Source organism: Diorhabda carinulata, chromosome 8 (genome assembly GCF_026250575.1).
Source record: "Diorhabda carinulata isolate Delta chromosome 8, icDioCari1.1, whole genome shotgun sequence".
NCBI lineage: Eukaryota > Metazoa > Arthropoda > Insecta > Coleoptera > Chrysomelidae > Diorhabda > Diorhabda carinulata.
This window is the reverse complement of record NC_079467.1, coordinates 14,651,485-14,679,112: the sequence shown is the minus strand read 5'-3', so window position 1 is coordinate 14,679,112 and position 27,628 is coordinate 14,651,485. Positions and strand designations below refer to the sequence as shown.

The following is a 27,628-nucleotide window of genomic DNA, read 5'->3' as shown; positions in this document are numbered from 1 at the left end:
AAATTTCATATTTATTTATTAAAATCGGAAGGATAACGATTCACGTGAAAAGTTCAATACAAATACTTGTTATATTTTGTTTATCGTATCTAATTACTTATTAATAGCATCTAATTTTAAATTTTGATAACTTACTGACTCAACCTTTTCTTTTTGTCATTTTGTACTACTGAAATTGATAAATTGGCGTTGTAGTATTTTTATCTCTGTCCGGGGAAACTTCCAAAAACTTATTTTCCTCATCAACAAACAATCGACAATTCATAACTTTTCGAATTTTTCTACCGCCTTCGATTCATATTCGATACCGTGTTGCAATGGTTTGGAATACTTTGGAGGGGCTTGAGAAATATGAATATTTACTACAATTCCAGAACATATATAAATCTGCCCCTCCAAGTTTGCAAAAGGCCGATGAGATCAATAAGTACTTTTTGAGCGAATTCAACAAGTCCTATTTATATCAGGAGAAGATTGCTTTGTACAATAGCTACAAAATGGACCATTGCAAAAAGTTTACCTTTGTTATGAAGTCTCTTGATTCAATTTTTAACCATGTATTTACGATTAAATCAAACGCGGCTGTCCATATTATTAATTCTTGTCTAGAGACTGGCTACTTTCCTAAAGGCTGGAAGGAGGCGTTAGTCTGTCCAGTACTAAAAGTACATATTCCGACTGAGTTGAAAGATTTGCGTCGAATAAGCTTGTTACCAGTACTTTCAAAAGTCCTCGAACGAGCATTGCAAACCCAGATGAACTCGTTTTTACAGGAAATTTATGTTCCCGTGCATTCGTCGTAGGTTTCGTAGGGGGCATAGCACAGCCACTGCAATATTAAATAACACTGACAACATAATAAGAGCATTGGATAAAGAGAAGGCTGACATATCCGTCTCTTTGGAGTACTCCAAGGCATTTGATTTGTTGGATCATGAGTTTCTTTGTGCAAAGCTGAAATATCTGAGATTTGATGAAATATCTTGTAAATTCTTTAAATCTTACTTTAAAGGAATAAGGCAGATAATTCGCACGTATTAGAGTTAATCTGAGGCTGGCGAAATAATGTGTGTGCCTCAGGGTTCAATAATATGCCCACTTTTGTTCCTCGTATATGTATTTGATATGTGTGACAGTGTCTCACACTCATATGCTGATTACCCTCAGATTCTACACTATTTTGATTCTGCAGATCCAGATGCAGCAGCAGCTAAATAGAGATCTGTCAAGTATTCTTGAATATTCCACTGAACATAATCTAAAGCTGAATACAAATAAGACTGAAGTTTTGCTGTTTTGTTCTCAGAGACGTAGAGATAATTTGAAACAAAATTTAAAATTGGAATTGGGCAGTACGACAATTTGCTAAGAACTAAGGACTAATTCTAGATGTGGACTTGAGGTTTAAAGAACATTTAAAGATCCTTATGCAGAAAAGCTATGATAAGATTTAACTCTTGTATATGAACAGGTCCATTCTCAATTTTAAGATGAGGAAAAATCTTTGTGAATCTTTAATATTGTCTATTTTTACCTAATGTAATGTTTTTTACTATCCTTGTTTTGACATTGCATCGAAAAATCTTGTGCAATATGTACAACGTGTGCTGTAGATTTATTTTCAAGCGAAGAAAGTATGACCGTATTTCTGCCAAAATTAATGAATCAAATTGGTTACAAATGTTGAATGTTGTGAACCTTCATTTTATGTGTCTTCTTAAGAAAGTGTTAAAACAATCGACACCTGTTTATTTGACATAAAAACTAGTTTTTAGTGAGAAAATGAATAATTTACAAGTGAGACATAAACATTTATTAACTCTGCCTCAGCATAAATATGGACTTCTTCAAAGAAGTTTCACGTGTTAAGCTGTCAAAGCTTATAATGCTCTCCACGAGGACCTTAAATTGTGTGGTATGAATTTATTTAAATTTAAGTACAGAGCAATTTTGTTTAATAAGCAAAGATGTAACTAAATTTTTTGGGTTTTTGCTATTATTTAAGTTTATAGTTGAATCTATATAAAGTCCTTTTGCATAGATAAGCGGCTGGAAATGGTTAAGTTGAAGAATAACTTATATGTTGAATCTCGCCACTCCTGTTGCATGTGTGTATATTGTATACTTTGTATAGTTCTTCCAATATCAATTGCAGATTATAAAAACCCTTGCCGACAAGTCTGTTTGATCTACCATAGGTGTAGATACCTTATTTTATATATTATTTTTTTAAATACTTTTAAAAATATGGACTGCATTATACTCCGTTATTTAAACAGATACAATTAATTGTAGTCCTACTTAGAACTTGGAAAAAAATCAGTATTATACCTTGTTAACTTGCTACAACTGAATATTAAATTATCAAAAGTAATAGACGAGTAAAATGTACCTGCCTGTAAGGGAGTTCTGTTTAAACAGGGTACCAGGCGTGAACGGAGCCCTTTTTGTTTCCTATTCGTTTTTTTTCTGGTAAACGAAATTTCAAAGCAAAAACCATAAAGGAAAATAAATTATTCGCAAATAATACAAAAAAAAACATTTCAAATTCAAAGTATCATCATTTGATTAAATTATGATGGGTTGTAAAGAGGGAGATACCACATACCCACCTGAGTTCATAAAATGTTCAACAAAGTTTTTCCAAATTTCTTGACGGTCTGCTGCTAGAACTTTCTTTGCGAGTTCGACAACTTCTACTCAGTTCTGGAGACTGATTACATTTTAAAAATTCTGATTGAAATAATAGAAATGCATTTGTGTTTTGATGCTTTCATTGGTAAACAGTGAAGATGATGAGTTCACGTGGACTGACGGTTTGTTAGATGTTTATCGAAGTTTATATGGAGAGTGAACATTATTTTTCATTTCTTAATTTGGTATGAGTGCCGTGCATATTTATGATATATTGATTGTTCCTCGCATAACTGTCTTCTGCAATTGATATTGGAAGAACTATAAATTGTATTGTGTACACATATCAGACCAATAGTCACTTGACCGCTACATGGAGAACATAAAATGGTTTTCACCTTGTTATGAGTATTCGTTGTTGTTCGCATATTACAAATTTCACTGAAAAATAATAATTTTTTATGTTACCGCTTAGAAAAAATAGGGAAACCGTATGCCATTTTTCCCAATTTACAAATTTTTTCAACTCGACTGTCAAAATATTTTGTTCAAATTCATCATAGACAATCAATAGGAATCGTTTTCGAAATATAGATCTCGTCGCGGGTCTTTGTGTACCTACATGTACATAGTTACGTTTCACGCATCGGAATTTCTAAATATTTTTATCCGACAAGTAAATGTAAATTGTATTTGGATATTCTAAATGCTAATTCTAAAAGTATCCTCAGCCTCTTATTTCATGTTTTGCTTATATAAAGTGACAGGTCTTGCAACATTGGTGTAGCAGTTAATCAGAGAATATGTTTTGTGAGTACTGAACTCTAGCCTGCCCTGACAGACTTTCTCACATATCCAAGTCTACAGTGTTTGAAGAAATTTAATAAAACTGGCAGTGTGAAAAATATTTCCAGTTGTGCACAAAAAAGAACGGCCAAAAATGGAGATGATGAATTTAATATCATTCAAAATGTACAGAAAGAACCCAAAAATTCAATATCAAAACTTGTAATGTATAACAATATTAGTGAGAAATCTGTAAGAAGGGTACTTAAAAAAAAATTTATCTTGATAAAGTGCAATTGCATCCATCATTAAATGATGGGGATCTTAATAAACGATAATAGTTTTACAAAGCAACTATGAATAAAATTTATGTAAATAAAACTTGAAGCGACATTTTGTTTGAACGGATGTGTAAATCGACATAATTGCCTATATTGGTCGGATAATAATCCGCATTGGGTGGAAGAGGCTCATGCACAATATCCACAAAAGCTGAATGTTTGTTGTGGAATAGAAAATAATAATTGTACCCGTGTTTTATGGAAGATACATTAACTTATGATGCATATATAGAAGTTTCACGACATCAGATGGTACCAAAATTTATTCGTTTAATTCTCAATCGAATTAACATTTACACTTAATAGAAGACATTTGGATTTAGCATGATGATGTTCCACCTCATTATGCTGTGTTATTTCCACTTAATTTTTTTTTTCTTTTGGGCTAGTTGAAATCTATTACTTATGCGGATTTATTTCAAACCCTTAAGAATTACAAGATCGAATCAGAGACGCTGAAATGATTCAAAATTCTCCAAGATCATTTATTGACAAATTAGAATACTTTCAGGCAGCCGAAGTTTCTCGCTTTGAACATTTATTGTGAATAAAAGTTTTATTTTCAATTATTGTTAATTTTGTGCACCACCAGTAAATTCAAAAATATATCTATTAAAAAAATTATAAGCACAAGCGGTGATACATTTAAAATAATATCCGATGACGTAATATCTCAAAAAACGTGACCTAAACAGAAAACCTGCATTACATGGTATACAAAATAGATAAAAAAATTTGGTGTCCCGCTTATTTTACCCGACTCAGTTTATCCAGGGTTCCCAGCGACCTGGAAAGTCAGGGAATTGCAAAATGGTCAGGGAAAGTCAGGGAAATTTGGAAATATTCTCAAAAAGTCAGGGAAATTTACAAAAAATTTCAAAAAGTCAGGGAAAATCCTAAAATAAAGTAAAATCTGGAGTAACTCCAGATTTTAGAAAATCCTTGCGCTACGTCTCACCAGATGACGCTTCTGAAATATTTTGCTGTGTTTCTCACTAGATGGCACCTCTGAAAGAGAATTTGCTGTACTTCTCACTAGATGGTGCCTCTGAAAAAGAATGTTGCTTTAATTGAAAATGCTTTTAAATTAATTTAATTAATACTAATAATAATGATTAATACTACTATTAACATTAAGTAATCCAAGCTGATTTTGCGCGTACCTTTTGGTCAGGGAATTTTTTGAGTTTTGGTCAGGGAAAGTCAAGGAATTTATCAGGCAAATTTTGCTGGGAACCCTGTTATCATAAGTTTAAGATTGAATCCTTTTCTTTTCAACTCAATTCATTTATTTTCTACTGTGAAAAATATATTTCACAAAATCATAAAATGCGACTTTCTCTGACTGTAAAATACGCTGCCGGTCAAATATTCTGGGGTCTTTATTATTAAATTTGGGCGTGTGCCAACTCGTGATTTTGATACGCGCCATAAAATTTAAACTTATGCTACAATGTGCCAACTCTTTTCACAAATTCATATTCTGCTATTTTATTTGACTAACCTGACGAATTGCAAGTGTGCATTATTATATAATTATTTAGTACCCCTACTGTTGGAATGCAATTTAAATGATTCAGAACATTTAGGTTTTTATTTTTCCATTTTACAATTTTACCAAGGGGATTACTTTTACTACTCTTAATGAATCTGTCACGAGTGGTATTCAGTACTCGGACTACCTTTTCGTTTACCTGAAATATCCCCGTTCCCAGTTGACGCATCCTTATCTCAACGGATTAAAAATCGTCATGAGTTGTATCGCACCCTTAAATTTAGTTTCTAGTAAACAACTATCAAAATATTACGCATTCTTTTCGTGCAAGCCCAGAGTGCTTGTACAACCAACATTAAAGGTCTTGATAGATTCGATCCAGGTACTTTGGCTAGATACTTCAGTAGGTGTCAATAATGAAGCGGATTGATAATTTTTATACAGAATACGCAAAATTAAGTTGTATATAATTACCTGATATTTTAGTTTGGATAAATGTCAACAAGTTTTTATTTATGCAGTAACCTTCAGTTGAAGAATTGTGTACTATTTAATTTTCTCCTTCTAATTTTCCATTGGTTCATTAGTCCAACTCTTACCCCGCCCGTTATAGTTATCATTCTCTAATGGTATAAGGAGGTGAATTCCCTTTTTTTCTTAAGTGAGATTTCGTGCTATAGTATTCACAGATAATGAACGGCTTGTGTATCTAGTGATTTGTTCTATTGGATTTAATACTTTTGACTTGATTTGTCTCTATGTCTTACATTACTAAGGTAATTGTTTTATTTTTATATTCAGTCTGTTTGCTAATAATGCTTAAACCCGATTAATTCCTCAATTTTTTCACAATTTTAATCATAATGATTATAAATTTTAAAATAAGAATGAAAAATATCTGTTACTATTATCGACATCATTATATTGTACATAAATTGTCTCATTGTTGACCGAAATATAAATACTCAACTTCCTATATCCATCAATTTCTTATTTGAAATGTAAACAATATTGAGTACACCTAATTTTCTTGTTAAGCGAATTTGAATGAACAATTTAAAAAGAAAAAAAATTGATCTTTTTATATGAAATGTTTTGTATTAACGCGATTTCCAATAAGCTTTGATTTTTTTTAATCTCATAGATCAAATATGCAATATACAAATAGCCATCAATATGACAGTTTTGTCATTAAGTAGCTCTGGGTCAGTCGACTGTTACATTGTCCACTATCTTTGGTTAGCACTCAGTATTTCACTATTGAAACTTATTTTAAGGAAGGTTCCCATTGGTTCTCTCCCTCATGAGTTTAGAAAAGGTCTAAATAGAAATATAGAAGATTCACTAGTTGAAACTTATTTTATAATAGCTTTCATTAATTCTCTCACTTACTTCTTTGGAGGAGTTCTAAATAAGTATTTAGATGTTGGAATGATAACGACACTTTATCAACAACACGATTTCGAAGTATCTTTCACTATTTGCAACTTATTTACAGATGTTTCCATTAGTTATCTAACTTATAAGTGTGAAAAAGGTCTAAATGGTTATTAATAAGTTGAAATGATAATGGCAGCACTCCTACCCTCTTGAGATTTAAATGATCGATGTAATAATGTATAAAATTTCTGTATGTATCAAGTAATCCTTCAAATTGCTTATGTCTGATGAGATGCTGGTCGAATGAATTGAACTTGGTGATAGATTCAATAATTTTTGTTGTCCCATGGCGCGGTATGAGTATATTCAATCGATAAACATTGGGGTAGCAAGTTATTTAGTTTGCCTAATTCTTCCATAGAAAGGTTTGATGGTTCTATATTTGTTTGTTATTTTGTTGATGGTTTATTTTTGACGTATGGTAAGAAATAAAGAAATTTCTGTAAGCTAGCTAAACTGAAGTAGAATTTAATTTTCTTTATTTGTAGTACTTAAAAGTATATAAAACACTTTACTAACATAATTTAATAAGTAATCTAATTATCACCTACATTACTCTAGAATGTTAGTCATAATTCACCAACTAGTTAAAGTTCTTATTTCCATCATTGAACTAAACTGTTAATATATTATCTTAAATAACTGACAATACAAATTATATACACTGATTGTTTGACTCCCAATTATTTAACGCTGTTCTAAATGTATTTACTCTGTTACTCACATGACATATTTACCCTAAAAATGTTATAAAAAGATACATCTAATAAATTCTATATTTTCAGAATTGTGGAATTGAATCCTTGGTTGATGAACTCTGTGACCGAATAAAGAACGTGAATACTTCAGAGGAGAATATTGAACAAACGGAAAACTCAACTCCTGAAGAAATCAATGAAAAATTGACTCCTCAGGAGCAAGCTCAAAAGTATTTTGCTGCCTTTCCCCCTCTAAGTTCTTTTTCACCTATTGATAATAGATTTCTTGCGGAACGCCGGAGGAGGAAAACACTTTGTGCATCTCCTATTAGGAAAAACTCTACCAAGTCCGCTAAAGAAATCACCTCTATCAGTAGAGTTCTTTTTAAGGTAAATTGCTTATTTATAAATTCGAACAAATATAAATTTCAAAATTATATTTTATAAGTAAGATAGTGATGGTGTACCTTTAAAAAGTAGTAATATTATTGGCACTAGCTCGTAATTCATTTCTTTAATTTTTCGATTAAATACATACATACATGCTAACATTTGTACTCCTTTTTTAAATCAAATTGAAAGCTGAAAACAACAAAAAAAAGCTCATGCTGTCAGTTTGGTGGGACTACAAAGATGTTGTTTTTTGAGCTGCTTCCATCAATTCTGATGTTTACTGTCAACAATTAATTAAACTGGATGAAGCAATCGAAGCCCTGATCTGGAATCATCTGATTACCATTTACATCGAAGTTTGTAGAATTCTTTGAATGGTCAAACTCTTACAAATAACGATGACCTTTAATCGCACATGGTTCAGTTTTTGGCTGATAAGGATTAGAAATTTTATGAGCGCGGAATAATGAGGCTAAAAGAAAGATGGCAAAAGGTCATTGAGCAAAAGGGAAAATATATAATTGATAAAAAACTATTCATTGTTAAAAAAACTGTTTTATTTTATACTAAAAACCCGAAATTACTTTGTCGCCAACCCTATGAATAAGTTAGCACATGTGGTGTAAAAATTTACGAGAATTGAAACTGATGTTACTATCTGATTGTCATTCATTTTATAACATGACAATGTATCTTACATTTTTATAGTCTGTTGCTCTATTTGTTTTTTATTGTTATCATTATTTGGTTTATAACATAATTTCAGGATTAAAAACTGGATAACTTGACGTGCTAAAATTAAGCCTTTTCATTGTAACCTTGAGAAGAATTTAAGTAACTCGTTTTTGAAAAAATATTTTTTCAATTCTACGGTCCTTTGTTAAGTAGAATAATTATATTAATAAACAGTGAGGCTCATTTATCGATACCAATATCATGTTTTTTACCCATAATGTTTCCGCCTTACATGTTATGTTTCTTATTACTATTTCTTATTTATGTTCTACATTGTAACTAAAACACAAAATATGCCATACAACTGATCTTACAATCTTGGAATCTAAATCAATACCTCCTCTCTAACTCTGGACATACAAGTTTTAATGTAATGCGTTTTAGTTGCTTGCAAGAAGATAGTGTATATGTTTTTTTGAAACCTTGATCGGTGCCAATGGTACTTAATCATCCATATGTCTTGCCCCGAGATTTTGTAGTATCTTGCATTTAGCAAGTATGTTGATAGATGTTTCCTCTACTTAGATTCTGTAGTCTTCTTTTCTCCTCGAATGACTGTTGTTAGGCGGCTATGTCCCACTAGAATTACTGTTAAAACTCCTGCATTTTTCCAATCTCTTTTGATTTTAATTTCATAGTAATGTCTTTGGTTGTACCGTCCCTATGTGTTGTTTCAATAGTTCAATCTTTTCGTCTGCATTTTTAATCGATTTTTTTCAATATTGTATCGATACTAATTCAATAAAGGGGATCTGATTCCCTAGAAGAGGTTTTGGGTCCTTTTTTCACTAGTTTTGCGACTACTTTATTTCTTTCTATATTAAGTGTGCTTCAGTACTCATAACACAACTGGATAATTAGGTTATTCCTGCCTAGTTTGTTAAATACTAGAACTGATTACAAAACCTAGTGTCTTAATGACTGTTTAGCTAACATGATTATTATTCGCTTTCTTTATTTGTTATTGATATGGAAAACGCCTCAAAACGGAGTAAATTTCAGCTTGAAATGTACTTGGAGCTCTTTTCCCAAGCTTTTTGTGTATTGTTAGAGGTTTTGTCTCTTTTCGAATCCTGTGTACCAATAAATAATAGTTCTGTGTAGTATTTTATTTCAATATTTTTTAATGTATACTTTCTACTACACTATTTAAAAGGAACGCTGTTACCGTGAAGCCTTCTATAACAAACGTAGTATCTCTCATTACTATAACAAATCAGTATAGCCGTCCCTAGTTCGCATCCGAACGTTTTTTTTTGTTTCGCTGGCCAAGTGCAATAGTAGATGAATTCATTCTACATATTTTTTCGGTAAAGAGACCATAATATTCCTTATTGGAATTTACTTTTCAGGAAACTAACGACACTATGAGAGCTCGTTGTCAGGTTAAGCAACGACTCAGCTGTCTGGGACGTAACAAAAATATGAAGTCTAATACTATCACCAACTGGGATCTTACTCTCCTCTCAAATAACAACTTGATAAACTACACAGGTCTAAAACAAAAAGAGGATTCTCCTGCAAGTAAAGATTCTGATAGTTGTGTTAATGAATCTGAAGATTTATACGAAGAAGACAACATATTTAATGATCTACCTGTGGATATAATCAATCTTCTGGATTCTCCACGACCACACGATCAAAGAGTAGAGATTATGAACATCGCTAATATGAGAGACACCGGGAAAAGGAATTTTATACCGTACGGACCGGGGATAATATCGTAAGTACATAGATATTTGTTTAATTTTTTTCAACTGTCTAATGTTAGAAGAAATTAGTAGAGAGACACTGGGGCTTTAGATAATTCATCCCTCTTTCTAGCATTATGTTATTGGAATCAGGAGTGTTTTGTTGGGGAAGGTTTGGTATTTTGTGTTAATACATTTTCTCCCAAATTTGAGCTCAGATGTTTACGATACATTCTATAATACTCTCACAAACTATGTTCATTTGTTGAATGATGATGGTCTTGTTATTATTGACGATTTTAATATTCCCCAATACTGTAGTATGCTGACTAAACTAATGTTAGGTTTGTGACTTCCTTAAACAACTTCACCCAATTTCTTGATGTTACACAATTGAACAAAGTTATAAACTTTCACAATCGTACTCTTGATTTAGTTTTCGATCGGAATCAACTTTCAATAAGTAGATGGCTTCATCTGTTAATCCATGAGGATGCATTTCACCCCTCCCTTGAAATAGTTGTCATGCTAAAAAATGCAAATGAGTAATTTCCATCACAAGTGAATCCAAGATACAGCTTTCGAAGGACTAATTTTCCCCAACTTTTTATAGTCAAATTCAAGATCCCAATTCCCAGATCTTTCAAAAATGCCTTTTATGGCTTAACAACGACATAATTCGTAACTTTAAGGTGAAACATCATTTGTTACAAAAATTTAAGAGTACTAATAATGATGACTACGTTAAATTTATCTGTGTAATCTGCGTGACAAAAGAAAAATCTCCCGAGTGGTGAGTTGGGGGACAGGAGTGGGGGGGAGCGCATCTGGAGGGGAAGGTCCCCAAGTTCACATTTCGGGCTGCGTCAACAAACAAAACATGCGTTATTGGAGTTGTGAAAATCCGCGTGAACTTCACCAGAAGGCACTTCATTGCGAACGAGTTACTGTCTGGTATGCGATATCGGTAATGGTAATGGTAATAATTGATCGTAATTTTTTTGAAGAAAACGAACGTGCAGTTACCGTGAATGCAGCTCGTTACAGTAACATGATCGAGGAATTTTTTCTTCCAAGCCTCGAACATATAAACATTACGGACGGTTGATTTCAGCAAGATGGAGCCGCAGCACACACAGCTCGAGGTCCAATGGATTTGTTGCGACAACATTTCCCCGGTCGCTTCATTTCTCTCAGAGGTGATCTCCCATGGCCGGCACTCCCTCCATATTTGGCTCCATGCGATTTTTTATGGGGTTATTTGAAATCCCTGGTATATGACGATCGACCACGGACCATTGCTCACCTGAAGAACAACATTTGTGATGCCATTGCCAACATACCCATTGATATGCTGTTAACAGTGGAGACGAACTTCCACAATCGCCTAAATCAGTGTGTACACAATGAAGGTCGTCATTTAACAGATGCCATTTTCAGTACTGAATGAAAAAAACTTGGAACATTGTATTCTCAAATTAAAAAATACTTAAAACAATATCTGAAATAATTTTGTTTTTATTGATTTTATTTGATTTGATTTATTTGACTCTCATAGAGGGCGCTTGTTACATGATTTGTACCAAGTGGTATTGGACATAATTTTTTCTCTCAATGCCCTTTATTTGAATATAGATGGCGTTATTGAGCGAACCCCAATTATTTTTCAGTTTTCCACTTATCCTAGGGACGTTGTTACCTTTTTGTGAAACACCCTGTATAAGCAATTGCTAGCGAAGTGAGTTTTGGGTTGCTCGTTTTTACAGTTGTATTATACATTACCAATAAAATTATTTATTAACATTAATTTTTTAAAGCTAAGCTAAGTATACTACATGTATGTTAAGGATTGTAGCGGGGATTATTTCTTTCGTTCTCGGTTTGTTAAAAACTATCGACGTTTGTTATATCTCTTTTCCTTTTCTTTCCTCTTCACTTTTTCTTGTTTCTACTGCAATTGCTAATATTACAATCCATGTGATTTTTAGCTCGATCTGGTCTAACGACGAACAAGATATTATTTTCGAAAACAATTATAATTCATCTATCGACGCCTCTTTCACTATTGTAAACGCAGATAGATGTAGACGCAAACTATTCAATGATAAACCTGGTATTTTGGCCGAAGATGGTATCGCCGATGAGGAAAATAGAGATATGGTAGAAAATAGAATAAATTTCGAAGCTGACCAAAGATTAGCTTTCAGTCTCATGAAGCTGAATCATAACAAGGAAACAAGTGGCTTTAGAGAGGTACCACCGGGCTCTTTGTGCCAGGTATGTAGAATTTATTATATCTGTGAAATAAATTAATTTGATAGAATATTTTTGTTATTTGTTACCCTATTTTACATTTTTGTATCAATAAATGGATTAATTTCTTTTATATAAATTATTATTTATAAGGTTTTTGTTTTCAGTATAATCCTTTACAACTATTTAAAAAAAATTAGTGACGAATTTATATAGAGAAATAACAAACATAAGCATGTTTCAAAATAAAAATTAGAATTCTATTATTAATTTATTGCCACAAGTATAACAAACCTCCCTTGGTCGTTAAAGTATATTGAGATTTAACTATCTGTCATGTCTAGGAAGGAGTGGATTTTAAAAAAATTATAATTAACAAAAGGTGGCAGGGTAGTTTTGACAAGTATTCAAGATTTCTCTAAATTAAACTCTGAACTCCTCAAAAGGGCAACTATTAATAATATTGTCTTCATAGTAAATGTAGGTACATAGACTTATGCCAGCAATTTCTTAAACGACACACAAAAAGAATAAAAAAGTGGCGACGAAGAGTATTTGTTAGCTGGGCCCTATGATGAAGGCAAGATGTTTAGTGTATACCATTAATGCAATTTCATTTATTTTTTTTTTTTTTTTTTCGTATTAATGACATTTTCGTCTATTTTCTAAATACTGAGATGTCTGCTTTATGTAGACAGCGTCACAATCAGTACAAGGCACCAGAAATATATTATTTCTTTTGTTTTTTGGTGTTTTAAATTTTACTTTAGTGAAATATTTGGATAACGTATTATGTCCTTTATGATTTATACTAATATCATATTTATTGAAATAATTCGATATTTGTTGGGAAAGTCTTTGCACACAGTAATGAAAAATGTTTTATATTTTGATGTTTAGTTTCTTAATTGATTATAGTATCTGTTTATCCTTGTCTTGAATATGCTGTTTATCATTTTTTTAGGATAATTATTTTCTTTCAATGCAATTTTTTATTTTTGAATAGCTAAGCATTTAAATTCAGGATCTGATGGTTTGATATCAAAGTCATTATCAGTGATCTTTTTTGTGACACGAATTGAAGTTTAAATATCTTGAAGACCAAATTGGTCTCGTATACCATTCTGTTCTTATACTGTGATTTTATATAATGTGACATCAAAAAAATTGATTTTATTACTTTTTTTTATTTTGTTTGTGAATCGAAGTTTTTTATGATAAGAGTTGACTTTTTTATTATGTTTTCAATTTGAGTTTTTGGTACGGCAGTAATGCAATCATCTACATAACGGAAAATGAATGAAATATTCATATCAAGTTTGCTTAGAATAGTTTTCTCAAGATCTTCCATTACCATCCAACTATCAGATCCTGAATTTAGATGCTTAGCTATTTAAAAAGCAAAGACTGCATTGAAAGAAAATAATTATCCTAAAAAATATAAAACATTTTTCACTACTATGTGTACAAGGACTTTCTCAATCGAATTATTTTGCAGTAGTAAGAGACTTATGTCAAACGACTTGCAATATAAATTGCATGCAATTTTTTGCACCATGTCAAGTTGCCTTAAACTAAAATCTAAAACACCCTAAAACAAAAGATGTAAGTTAATATATCAAATACCTTGTAATGATTGTGACCTTATCTACATCCGGCAGACATCTCACTATTTAGAGAATAGACTAGAAGGTTATCAACGAACCACGAAATATAAAAAAACATAAATTCAATTATAAAGATTCACCAAATTCTTGAAATGGAATCAAACACACGAAAAAGAAAATTTTTAGAAATGGTCCACATTCATAAGAACGAGAAATTTTCATACAATCACGAATAATTTAACTGATAGCTGCTACATATTTTTGAGATATAAAAACTAAAGAAAAATTAAATTTTTATGTTACAGCACATCTCTATTTTGATTTTATTTTTGTTTTGATACTCATGATGTAGGTGATCTATTGATAGGACGTAAATAAAAAAATGTGATTATTTGCCATATATTTTCCCTTTATTTTTAGAAATTTTTCAGAACGTCTGATTAAAGCTTCAATGCCACTATAACATATGATGCATCTTTCACTGCTTAACTCAGCCTTCAGCTTTGCGAACAAAAAATAGTTACATGGAGACAAATCAGGGCTATATGATAGGTATTCAATCTCTCTGAAGCCACATTTGTGTATAGTAGTCATAGAAAACGAAGCCATATGGACTGAAGCAAGCGCACACCTTGGCTGATTTTGAGGCGCAGTTTTTCTATAATTTTTTGACGCAACTGCCTTAGTAAGCCAGACTACTACTCTGCGTTCATGGTAGTAGTGCTTTTTATAATCTTTGCTTTTTGGGATGCCTGCCGATGCCACTTCATGGAATCTTTTTTTGATCTTAGTAAAAGACCATAGTTTCATCACCCGCTACAATTGATAGATTACACTTCCTTGGTTCTCGAGGCAAAGCTCCAAAAATCGCTCACAATAAATCGAGGCATCCGCCTTGCGCTATTATTTGTCATATTTAAATGCTCATGTATCCTTAGAACACTTGATTTGGAATTGCTGGTCTGTGCTGCAATTTCTTTTGTTCTTAGGCCCCAGTTACTTAGAACAATTTCTTCCACTAATTTAATGTTTTCTGGAGTAGTCGCCGTCATAAGACCTTCCGCACGTAAGTCATCCAATGATTTACGTCTTCAGCTTAACAACTTAGACCAATTTTTAATTGTTGAAAATGATGAAGACAAGTCATCTCAGACTGTCTTCATTCTGTTTTTGATTTGTGTTAGTCAAAAATTTTAAATTAGTGCGAAACTGAATTCGATACATTTAACAAAACAACTTGACTGTGTGGTCATTTGAGCTATCTACTATAAGGCCTAAAACTCATGGACTATGTATATACATATATTTAAGTACCATTGGTTGTAGAATAAGATAATCCTCAAACAAATTTTAACCCACTTTTGTTGGTTACTAACGATTAATAGTCAATCAAGGTACTTAATTGATGTAGTTGTAAAATCCAATTCCACAAATATGACGAAGAAAGAAGAACACGCACTGTACAGAAGTTTGAAAGAATAGAAGAACCCCACGTCAGAATAGTGATATGTCTTTGTGTCTCATGCATTCCATGGTATCAATCGAGGCTCAATTCAGAGAGTCCCAATAACGTAATTTTTCAAAAGATCGAGAACAGCGTCCAAGCTGTAGTGAATTTCATATCCCCAAAATATAATTTCCACGACCCATACTCTTTCTCTTACATGTCATTTACTGCAGTATTTTTGAATGCTCCAGAATTAACATAATATGAAAATCCCAAATGAAAACGATTAGTTGAAACATAAATTTGAATTGTTTTATTTGCAGCTAAAACCCTTGAATCCAATTGCGAAACCATCAAAAGCGCTTGGCACAAATTTCATCAACCATGGAGACAATTCTGAGGATTTGTTAAATTCTGAAAAATCCTATTTTAAGCCAATTTCTGAAAAAACGGACAGCGAATTATCACAACCCACAAAATATGCGGATGGTTCTACTTTTGCTATTTCCAATAAATTTGAAAAGGTTAGTTGAAAATTTTTTAATAGGTTAAAATATGTTCAGAAAATAATTCATTATTTTATTCACATATTTGTGTGATAAAGATTTATAAAATAAAAGTTACTAAAGTATATTCGAGATTATGATGAAGAAAGAGTCTATAACAATATTCGGGTAAATTGAAGCACATTCACCCAATGACGCAGATTGTTCAGATATGAAAAACACTTGGAGAACAATAGACATGGACTATCCACAATTATAAAACACTCACTGAAACACAGAAATTGAACCAACTATAATTAATTTTCAAACTGGATACACTCAAGCTTAAAATTCAAATTGTCGTCATTAAAATACAAAAACACACAGTCATTTTTTATAGCAACAAAAACATTGAAACTGAACTTACCTTGAAACAATCTTTATTAAAATATCCTAAAATTGGTATAATCAGAATCATGCCATTAAATCTCTTGCAATATGGCTAGCGCTTTGGGCATCTGCATATCCCTTTATTGGGATGGATTACTCCCCTTGTTCTTTTGTTATAGTTTTTTGTTTGTTGGTATCACAGTGAACATTCTTTGCTTCGCTAGTTCAAACTTATTTACTTATCACAGGTATTCCAAAGTATCTTTCTAATTGTTAAAAAAAATCACTATGTAAGACTGATTCAAATTTTTTTTAGCCTTGTGTTTTGTAATTGTGGTGCTGTTATAGGGGGGTGTTGGTGTACCCAGGTTTTGCGAAAGAATATTTTATAACATCTTTCAACAACCTTGTCATATTTAATATAAAATTGACACTTCATTTGTTTACTGCCGATTCTTTCAAAAAAACCTGCCGATATTCAGATATCTCTAAGTAACAAACACAAATTATAATTTTCAAAGTCCATACAAAAACGGTTTGATTCAGATAGAGGGTTGTGGATATAACCCCCCTATTAATGGCGTTTAGAAATATGATGTTGCCATCTGAAACATGTTCATACCAATATTTGAGCACATGATATAATCTTTTTCAAATGTCTAAAGATTTAGAAAGCGTCGGAAGATGTTCAGTCAAATTCCGATAATGTTTGACTGACTTTGTTTCCAAAAAGAATTTTTTATGAAGATATTTGGAACTCTTTAATATAGATAATTGTTAATAACAAATAAACTATATATAAATTTAAAGAAAAAGTCATACATACTTTATTATGTGCCTAATTGAAGAAAATCCGTAATTTTTCATAAAAATTACCGTGGCTACATTCAAGACTGTTGTTGTTTTATGTTTTACCATTCACAATGGATTTTGTCCTCACAGTCGAATTGAAGCTTTTATTATTATTTAGTGTGTAATAGACGATGCAGTTAGAAGATTAAAAGATCCTAACTGGTTAGTTCTTCATAGACTGTTTTAATAGCTTATTATGCTTAAATTAGTTGAGCTATTCATACACAGTCAAAGTATTTGTAGCTTTAACACTTTGCCATGAGTGCCATGATTCCTCTACAATAGGAAATTTTCGTCTTATGGTTTGACATCAGTAAATAATTTGTGATCCAGTGTATCATATATACTGCTTGATTGAATCACTGTTTTTACGAATCGCTAGAAGATTCCCAGATAATTTGCCCCTTCCGCCAAGATCTTTTGTCTTATTTTTCAAATTACGAAGTCGAGTACCCATTTGCTTTTGCACGTGATCTATACACTGGAAAGTTTTAGAATCATCGTCCTCAATATGGTGAGTGCATTTGAGCTGGTGCAAAGTGTCAGAGTGAAGAAACATCTCAACAACTGCATCGACTTCCATTTTTTCTGTCGATCCAACGGGGTTCACTGCGCATTTTTCTGCTCACTCTGCATATTCTTCAGTATCTTTTTTATCCCAATATTCACACAGTTATAGCCAATGAGACACTGACACATAGAAAGAAATAAATCCATGTTTTGTCCACGAAACCAACCCATTTTCAATGGGAATGATTTTCTCTTTTCCAATGCAGCTCTGTTCTTGCAAACTACATTGGTTACATGTTCATTCTTTTGACAACATTATGGTAGAATGAGTAAAAGGTTTACCAAGATAGTACCATTAATACACAGAATTTTCTTATAATGTGCCAACCAACAACAATTATGATTCTATGTTTGATTTCATAGTCTTTTAAACTTTTTAATATGTATATATTGTCTATTGTTTGTTTCTCCTTCCTATAATCCAGTTTATTTCTCCTTCATTTTCTCATTAACGTATTCCTTTAACTTTGTCTCTACGATTCTCGTTATATCTTCATAACATCATCTCATTGTATTGTTTGTATGTTCGTGTTAATATTCTATTTGGTTTCATATTATATTTTTGTTTTAGATCAACTACAAAAAAACTGAGAGTGGCACCATGTTTTTAGAAAATGAATTAGGGGAACGTAAGAGATATTTTGAATACAAACCACCTCATGCCAGACGTCCAATAGATGAATTCATTCTAAGGTATAACATTTCTGAAAACAACAAGGCATGTCAAACAGAGGAACGTGCTTTGGATGAAGAAGTCGCAATGTATAGTTTGTTTGGGGTAAGTGATTTATTATTATGTTGTTTTTTGCCTACTAAAACATGACATTGAAGTAATACCTTTCAACTTCTCATCAAAAATATTGGTCGAACTGTACTAGCGATTCTTTGAGCTTTCCAAAGTCGCTGGATTATATCCGACTCGAAGCACCTATTCAATGCGTTTCTTCTATCTATTTGAGTTGGATGCAAATTTGCTCTGTCTTGAAAAACATGCCACTTCAAAAACTTATTATGTCGATGTGAACAAATCAAAATTGTAAATTTATAATTCACTAAAAACCTTCATCTTTAGAAATGACCTACAGTTTTTCTAATAGTTAGTTTATTATTAGAAGTTTATTCTTTTTTTTTTTCTATATTTACTGATTCAGAAATGTACAGATATATGGTGATATATCAGTTTGTTTTATAGGCAACTTTTTTAAATTTCATTAAATTATCCGAAATTTGTCATTGGCATAGAACTTATTCATTATTTTCTCATATTTGAGGGTTTCTCTGAAATATCATAAGCTGCTTTCCATTTACACCGAAGCTCAGATTATTCTCACTTGTGACGACAGTTCAATGCGTTCTTTTTCAATCACCCAAGTGAGACCTAACTGAGTTTTTACCGGCAATCTGTGAGATCGGATTGAAAAATGTGGTTGAGGACATCACATTGTCAGATCTTGTTATCAAAATAAGCAAGTAATTACTCAATACTAAATTATTACAAACAAAAAATTATTTTAGTTATGTCGTTTCTTTTGATGTAAGTAACAGACGGTTGGTTCACCAGTGATAATGTTGAATTTTATGTGTTTATTGTGAATATTAACGCACATTACACGTTCATTTTATTCACTGAACAGTGACGCCATTATCTGAGTATGATACTCACATAACTAAGTGTCTCAGTTCATTTGATTGTAAACGGAACATACTATACATTTTTAAATGAAAGATTAACAAGTTTCATAGTCACTAAAAGACAACTAAATAATTTGTTTTTTCTTTAGTTGTTTATACTTATCTTACCAAAAGCCCTTCTCCATAATAGACCTCCTCAGGGTCCTATCTTTTGTCATCATGAGACATGCATGGTTTAGAAATCATCCATTACATTGTCCATTCCTCTAATTTTTAGTCTATCTCTTCCAGTTGTAGATTTAGGTATTCAACACTTTCTTTGGTATTTGGGAGTAATCTGTACATTGAATATGTTAAAACATTTAAAGTCTTTGTGGTTTGATGAGGCACAATGTTTTGATTTTCCAGAATGTCGATTAGGTTAGGTTAATGCGGAAAACTTTGACCTGGATTAGTTCTTGTGGTTCGCTCTGAAGCCTGAGGTCCTTTGTGTTTTCCTTTTCTAGGCGCTGTCTTTTGGTTTTTTATTATTTTGTTGCATGTCTAAGACATGTCGTGCGAACCTCGTTTCTCCTCTGTTTATCTACTGGTGGTCAACGTTCCAATATGCGCAGATAAAAATAAAATTCAGCATTTACGAGCGACCATGAACGAGCTACTTTTGCACAAATGCAAAAGTGCAAAAAGTGTAGCATGTGTTTTGAAACATATTATACGAGATCAAAAATAATGCTTTTTGGTGCGGTCATATTTACTCATCTGATATGCATAAAACTTACAAAAATGTGCGTGATAGACAATACTAAGTGACTTAATCATACTTCAGGTCTTTCTCAAAGGGTTGTTTGAATTAATTTTATTTTAAATTTGTCATTTTTTTAACCCTTAAAAACAAAATATGAAAAGTAAGGTTTTTTGTTTTATGATGGAGTTGAAGCTCATAAAAAAAATCAAATAGACCAAGTGTAGGGTAATGTTTCAAGGACCCTGGACGCTCCAACCAAACACATTTAAATATGGTCCCTTGTGCCATGGAGAAGGTTTAAAATAAAATACGTCGTGCGGTCCATAGGACCAGTGTGGGCTGAGAGGAAAGTTCAGGTGCTCAACGTGTTGAAGTAATAAAATATAACCGACAAAAATAACCTAAAAACCAATGATATTTCAATTTTATTTCTTTTTCGTTAAGGTATGGTTGAATTTTAACTTTTTACCGCACTTCAATCAACTCACATTGTTTATCTATTTATATGGTACATATTTTGTTATAAATACCACCAATATCCCATTAACCAATCAACTTGAGAGTTTGCATGCTTATTTGAATCAATTTAGTTGATATTTCATGTAGAGAAATTTGTTCGTCATTCGATTATTAAAAACATTAACAATAAATAACAATAAATACTTTTAAGGTAATTTGTAACCTCACTTCCACGGCTGGAAATTCTTCCTCAGGAAAAAGATATTAAATTGGATGCCACAAGCTTTTTTAACCAACGAAGTTGAAAGTGAATAAAAAATGGTGGAAAATCTGGAAATAAATTAATAAAAATTAAACAAACTATCCCCGGACACGATTCTCTAAATCAATATTATTGCTGAGAATACAAAAAAAGGTTTCGGCAAATAATAAAAAAAAAAACTAATATAACGGATAAAACCATCACAACTTTCACTAAATTTGGTTATAACACTTGTAGCGTGTAGATAGATAGAGGACGTTTAAGCAACGGAAGTGTACATTTATTGAATTCTTCTAGTAGGGTAGGAGGTCAATAATTAATGATTAATTCCTTCAAAAATTCGAATTTAGAATAAATAAATGAGAAGTGACTATTGTGACGAAATACGGGAAGAAAGGAATATTCAAAGTATTTGAAGTAAAACGTACCAAGCATGTTACAAATTATAATTGAATCTTTGAGCAGATATTAAAAAAAAATTTGTAATTAATCATTGAACGCATGGGACTAATTATTCTAATTTAAATAAATATTTGAGCGGGTAGTAAGCTACAAATGCTTGGGGACCCAAATTACATCTGACTTAAATATGGACGGTGAAATCAAAAGTAAAATCGAAATGGCAAGAAAGGCATTTACCAAGTATAAAGCCCTGCTATGCAATAGAAATCTATCTCTAAACCAAAGATTAAGATTTGTACACTGCTACGTACAGTCCGTATTATTATATGGAGCTGAAACTTGGACGCTGAAAGCTCAGATAACAAAAAAGCTTGAAGCATAATCCATTAATTATTGACAGTAAACATCAGAATTGATCGTTTGGTTCTTTGGAAGCAGATGAAAAAACACAACACCTTTGTAATTCCACCAAACTGACAGCATGAGCTCTTTTTGTTGTTTTTCAGCTTTCGATGTGGTTTCTGTTGGTTCATCGTGTTTGCTCCATGATCTTTTTCAAAATATGTTACTGTACAGACCCATTTTTTATTACCAGTGATGATTCTTTTCAAGAAAGTGTCTGTTTCATTTCGTTTAAGGTGCATATCGCAAATATTGATTCTTTTTGTTAAATGAACTTTTTTTTAATTTCTGAGGTACTCAAATATGAAGCTTCTTAACTAGACCAAGACATTTTAAGTGTTTTTCAATTGTTGTATGCAATACATGTAGTCTCTTCCCAACATCTCGAACAGTTATATGACGATCCTCTTCAAGATGACTTTGATTTTGTCATCTTCAACTTTAGTATTCCGACCAGAACGTTGCTTATCTTCAAGGGAAAAATCTTCAGAACGGAATTTTTTATACCAATTATAACACGAGCTGTCTGTTAAGCAATTAGCACCATAAACTTCACATATTTTTTCATGAGCTACAGCAGCTTTCTCTCCTTTACGGAAATAAAAAGGTGAAATATGCTGAAAATGTTCATTTCTGTACTCCATATAAATTAACCCACAACTAATAGTTTTAATAAAAATCACGCACCACTTGCTTCTAAAGTTAAGTCAATGTGACCAGTATCACGTGAGAAACAGCAAATTACAGCTCTAATATAAGTTATTCATAAATAGAGCAACGCTCTCTACAAGTAAAAAGCGAATATACTTAGTTGCCAACCTTATTTTATATATCGTGTGTTTAAAGGTGAAAAGCAGTATTTGATCACATCATAACAGTTGCGACTCGTGGTAAAACATTTTACGGTTTCCAAAAAAACTTGCCTTATAAAGGTTCTGTCGTCTTTGTCAAATTTCCATTGTTATCTCCTTCCATGCTGCTATGATGGAATGTTGGAATTGTTGCCACACAAGAGAAATATGGATCACGAAGCACTACTTTACGTCTTTACCGAGGTCATCTTCTTCGCGTAACATGAATATTATCGATTACTGACTCCCATATTGGCTGTCATATTGAAAATCATTGCTTTATTTCTTGCTTCGCGGTAAAACTGCTTCCCATACTGTGTTGACTATTTCTTAAATTTTTTATGAGCTCAAGAATATCGGTGTTTGTTAATCATCGGCCCAACTCATCCTTAAAATGTGGTGATATACCCAAATTTCAAATGCTTCCAATAGTTCGAGCCGATTCTCTGTGAGTGTCCATAAGACATAACATCGTGCCATCCTCATCGAAGCTCAAGATAATATCATGGCTGCAAAGGATTGTTTTAAGTTTTATAAAACTTCTTGTGGCTTTGGCTGTTCTTGCTCCGCGCTAGGATTCCATTTATTGTTTATTACGATTCCAAGATATTCTAATTTTTCTGCTTGATCTATATGTACGTTAATAACAGTGATTTCTCCTTCTGGTACATTTTGTTATGTATTAATGACCAATTTTATTTAAATTAAGCTTTAGTCCTTAGTTCTGACAGACTATAAGTCTGTTTCCATTATCAAAAATGTCCAGAATAACTTAAACATATTCAACACTTCCAGTAATTTAACCATATTGAAAGATTGTACAATTGTCAGAAATATCGCTTTCAATGTCCGCAGAGAGTCAAATATCCCTCAAAATTTAACACAATTAATAATTTTTCTCAATATACACCTATTCTTCAAAACATTTTCAGTAATATTTATGTACACACTCACGTCTAATTTATTTAAAATATTCCGCTTAGTATATATACCTTTATATCCACTTGTCACTGTCCTGATGTATTCACTATGTTATCGAATTGTTTATTTTGAATGTCGGTTTATATATTAAACCACATCTTCGACTTCTGTAAATCTATAGTTTGCAGTAAACATACAAATAAGCCTTCGTAAAAATTGTCTATGAAAAATGTCACAAAAACACGTGAACACGTCTTGATAAAAAAACATGGAGCATCCTCCAAACTTCGAAAACAGAACAGAACTGGCTTCACGATATATATCAGTGGGCGAGTTCGTTACAATGTAATGAGTCGTAATATTGGCTTATCTTAATAAAGCATATTCCATGTAATTATAAAGGCGACTTTTTGCTTCCATATTGATGAATCGGTAATGGATCAATCTTTCATCTCAGTTGATATATAAATACTCATCTTGCGCGGATCTGAAGTTGAGGAAATCTTCATGAAATGATACATGTTCTGCCCTGAATTGAATGAAAGACTTTTTGGTGAAGCTGGTACTTCTTATCTTGAACACATATGACTTCAACTAGAGAACGTCATTATCAGCAAGATGGTTTGTCGCCATATTAGCATAACAGCGATTGGCTGAACGTCACTTCAACCGACCCCTGAATTTAACGTCAACACCGTACTGACAAGTGCACTCGTTCTGATTTCGCGTGATTTCTACCTTTGGGGTTCAATATAGAATTAGGAGTATGCACATCTACTACTAACTCACCTCAATTTAAGCAACACGATTGAAGTAGCTGTGTAATAATTACACAAAAAAATCGTTTGGGAAGTACTTGCATACCGTCTTGACGTGGTACTTACATTGAACAGGTTTGTACATCAAGCATAATTGTTACAGCCGTTCTTTGTCATTTATTCCTAAGTCTTGATTAATCGAACTTCAAATGTAATGTAACGTTTAAACTGTTTTTTATCGGTCGGATGCATTTATACACACAGAATGTGTCTCACTTAAAGAATTCATTTATACACTAAACTACTCACTATTCACTTAACTAAGCACTAAGACTTATTACTAAACTCTTATCTAATTTTTAACATACTTTATTTAAATACACTGTTAAATTTTCACTATTCTGATGTATGTACTACATTAGATTATTTATTCTGGCCCACTAAACTAACGCCTATGTATATAGAAATGATTTCTAGATAATTCGGGCCTAGATTGTAAACAAACAAAAAGGTCTTTTCAGATATCGTCTCTATAATAAGTCACAACACTATGTAAATATTCTATAATAATATTCTATAATATTCTCTAATAAATTGTACAACAAAGTTCATCAAATTTTAAATTCTATTAATATAATCTAACTGGACCAGCTTCACGGTCTATGTGACTCGACAAGCTCGTAGCATTAATATTGGTAGTACTTAATCAATACACCAATCAAAACATCTATTGATTCCAACAAATTTTTTTAACGACACCTTTTTCAATATTCGAGGGTCGCTCACATATAAACGGGAATTTTTGAATAAATTTAGTCTTCTACAAGTGCAGTCCCTTGTCTGTTGCGCAACACATCATTATTCGTTTTTTGATCAAAGATAATGTGAAATTCCAGGATGACTATCTCTCTAAGACTTAAGTGTATGAATGGTATTCCGCTTTCTGAAAAGGCTGATAAGTAGTGACAAACTTGTCATATACGAGCGGTCCAGAATAAATGTTACCTATAAGAACGTAAGAGCTGTAGAAAAACTCATTTTGGGAGACCTATGCAGTGCTGTGCGTGATATGGCTGAAGAATTGGTCATGAGCACAGGTAGTATTGAGCAAATAATTCGGGAACGGTTCGGTTACCGCAAAATTTCAGAGCTCTGAATTTTGAGCAGAAATTCACACGCTGAAAAATTTGCGAGTGTCTCCTGCAGCAGTATGAAGGAGAAAATTTATCGCATTAGATACACCATTATATTCCGGAGAGTAAACGTGTGCTTATAGTGTGGAGAAAATAAGTTGAAGGCGCGCCAGTTGAAGCAAAGGTTACATAGCCAGCGAGGTTGGTGTTGTGTGCAATAGTTTGGAAAATGAGAGGAGTAATTGCGTTTGATTTTCTCACTGAAAAACGAACTATGAACACTCAGTATTCGAGTAACATTTTAAAAAACACGGTGAGACCTGTCAGTAGATCAAAACGACGCGATATTCCAATTCGTAGTGCGATATTGCTACAAGATAAGACCAGACTGCATACAGATCGGCTTCGATGGAAACGTTGAACGAATTGGGTTGGGAGAAACTGGAACATCCTTCTTATAATCTAGATTTGTCGCCATGCGCTTAATATTTATTTGGTCCATTGAAAAAAGTATTTGGCGGACTGCGATTCGAAAGCATTTCGAAGGTATAGTTCTTCCAATATCAATTGCAGAAGACAGTTATGCGAAAATCAATCAATATTTCATAAATACGCACGGAACTCATACCAAATTAAGAAATGAAAAATAATGTTTACTCCCCGTATAAAATTCATAACATAAACATCTAACAAACCGTCAATTCACGTGGACTCATCATCTTCACTGTTTACCAATCAAAACATCGAATCGTACAAATAAATGAATTTCTATTGGTCGAAGCTGTATGTACACAATTTCTTCGAAACATTCCTGGCAGACATTGGCGTCGCTTGGCGAGATTAATTTAATTAATAAATTTCTTTAAATAAATATAAATATGGGCGTTCTTTAGACCATGGGCGAATGAAAACAATGATATTGCACAGTGTAGTAAGAATAAAGACAAGTATGGATTTCCCATTTATCGAGTCAATGGGGTACAAAAAGGGCTCAGTTCACGTCTGGTACCCTGGTTTAAACCAAACTCCCTTACAGGCAGGTACATTTTACTCGTCTATTTACGTTTTATAATTTAATAATCAGTTGTAGCAAGTTAACGAGGTATAATAATGATTTTTTTCCAAGTTCCAAGTAGGACTACAATTAAATGTATCTGTCCAATTTATAATGATTCGATTGCAAGTATTTATAATAATAATAAATTTATAAAATGATGTATCTACGCCTATGGTGGATAGATCAAACAAAATTGTCGGCAAGGGTTTTTACAATATGCAATTGATATTGGATGAACTATAGAATTCTTCGTGGGGGAATAATTAAGTGACAAGCCGAGAGATTTTTACAAAAAACGCCTCCGAAGAGGTGGAAAAAATGTGTAGAGTGCGACGAAGCCTATCTAGAAAAACTGTACAAAAATTCAGCTCTGTAACTTAATAATCAAATTTTTTTAGCATAATTCCGGTTTATTTTTGAATTACCCTTGTAAATTAAAATTAATGATACGCTTTTTTCAATATTTTGATTGTCTCTTAATAACAACATTATACTTTTATTCTTCCAATCACAATTGCAAACTGTTTATTAAACAAAAATTTTCTCCCCTACATCACTATAAATAATTCAATCCTGTAACTGAATTATTATACATTTATAAATATCCATCGCTGTTCTTTTTCTCTTCACCCTGTAGGTATATAAAATCTTGTTGGCTATTTAAAATATTCTGCAAGGACTGAATTTCGTCCTTTTGTTATATTTGGCGCGTTTTTTCAGGTAAACCAGTTCGATCCTCCAGACTATTGTTGTATGTGTATATTTCCGTCTCGCTTTATTTTAGTTAGAAACAGTCTGTCAGAGTAGGAGGTACACCATATTATCGTGCTTAAAGTACAAATACCATTTAAAAAAATTGGTTTATTGTCATTAAACAACTTTACTAACTTGAATTGACAACAGATATCCTTGGAATTATTATCGAATATGCAGTGAATTATTGCTTTAAACAAATTCGACGAACGCGCGGAAATTCCCAACCTAAAACGTGTTGGAGAGTGAATTAATAAATTTGTGAAAACATGCCGTTCATGTGTGTCTGTGTCACTAACCATTTGGTAAGCACTTTTTGTAATTGAATGTAAATAACGGACAAATAATTTCTTTTGTATAAATAGAAGCACTATATTTATCTATGTCGAAGGTCGTGTATGTATTTAAATAATTGTTGTTCTCAAATATTCAGTTT

The 27,628-nt window shown here is 32.4% G+C and overlaps 1 protein-coding gene across 2 annotated transcripts in view; it reads left to right on the top strand.

Annotated features, from left to right (window-relative positions):
* LOC130897516 (uncharacterized) overlaps positions 1-27,628 on the top strand; it is a 63,559-nt gene that overhangs the window by 25,264 nt on the left and 10,667 nt on the right. For both annotated transcript variants that reach the window (XM_057806412.1, XM_057806413.1), the window contains exons 5-9: positions 7,482-7,784; positions 9,875-10,245; positions 12,202-12,490; positions 15,844-16,044; positions 18,389-18,595. In XM_057806412.1, coding sequence (XP_057662395.1) covers positions 7,482-7,784; positions 9,875-10,245; positions 12,202-12,490; positions 15,844-16,044; positions 18,389-18,595 — 1,371 coding nt within the window. The remainder of the gene's footprint in view (positions 1-7,481; positions 7,785-9,874; positions 10,246-12,201; positions 12,491-15,843; positions 16,045-18,388; positions 18,596-27,628) is intronic.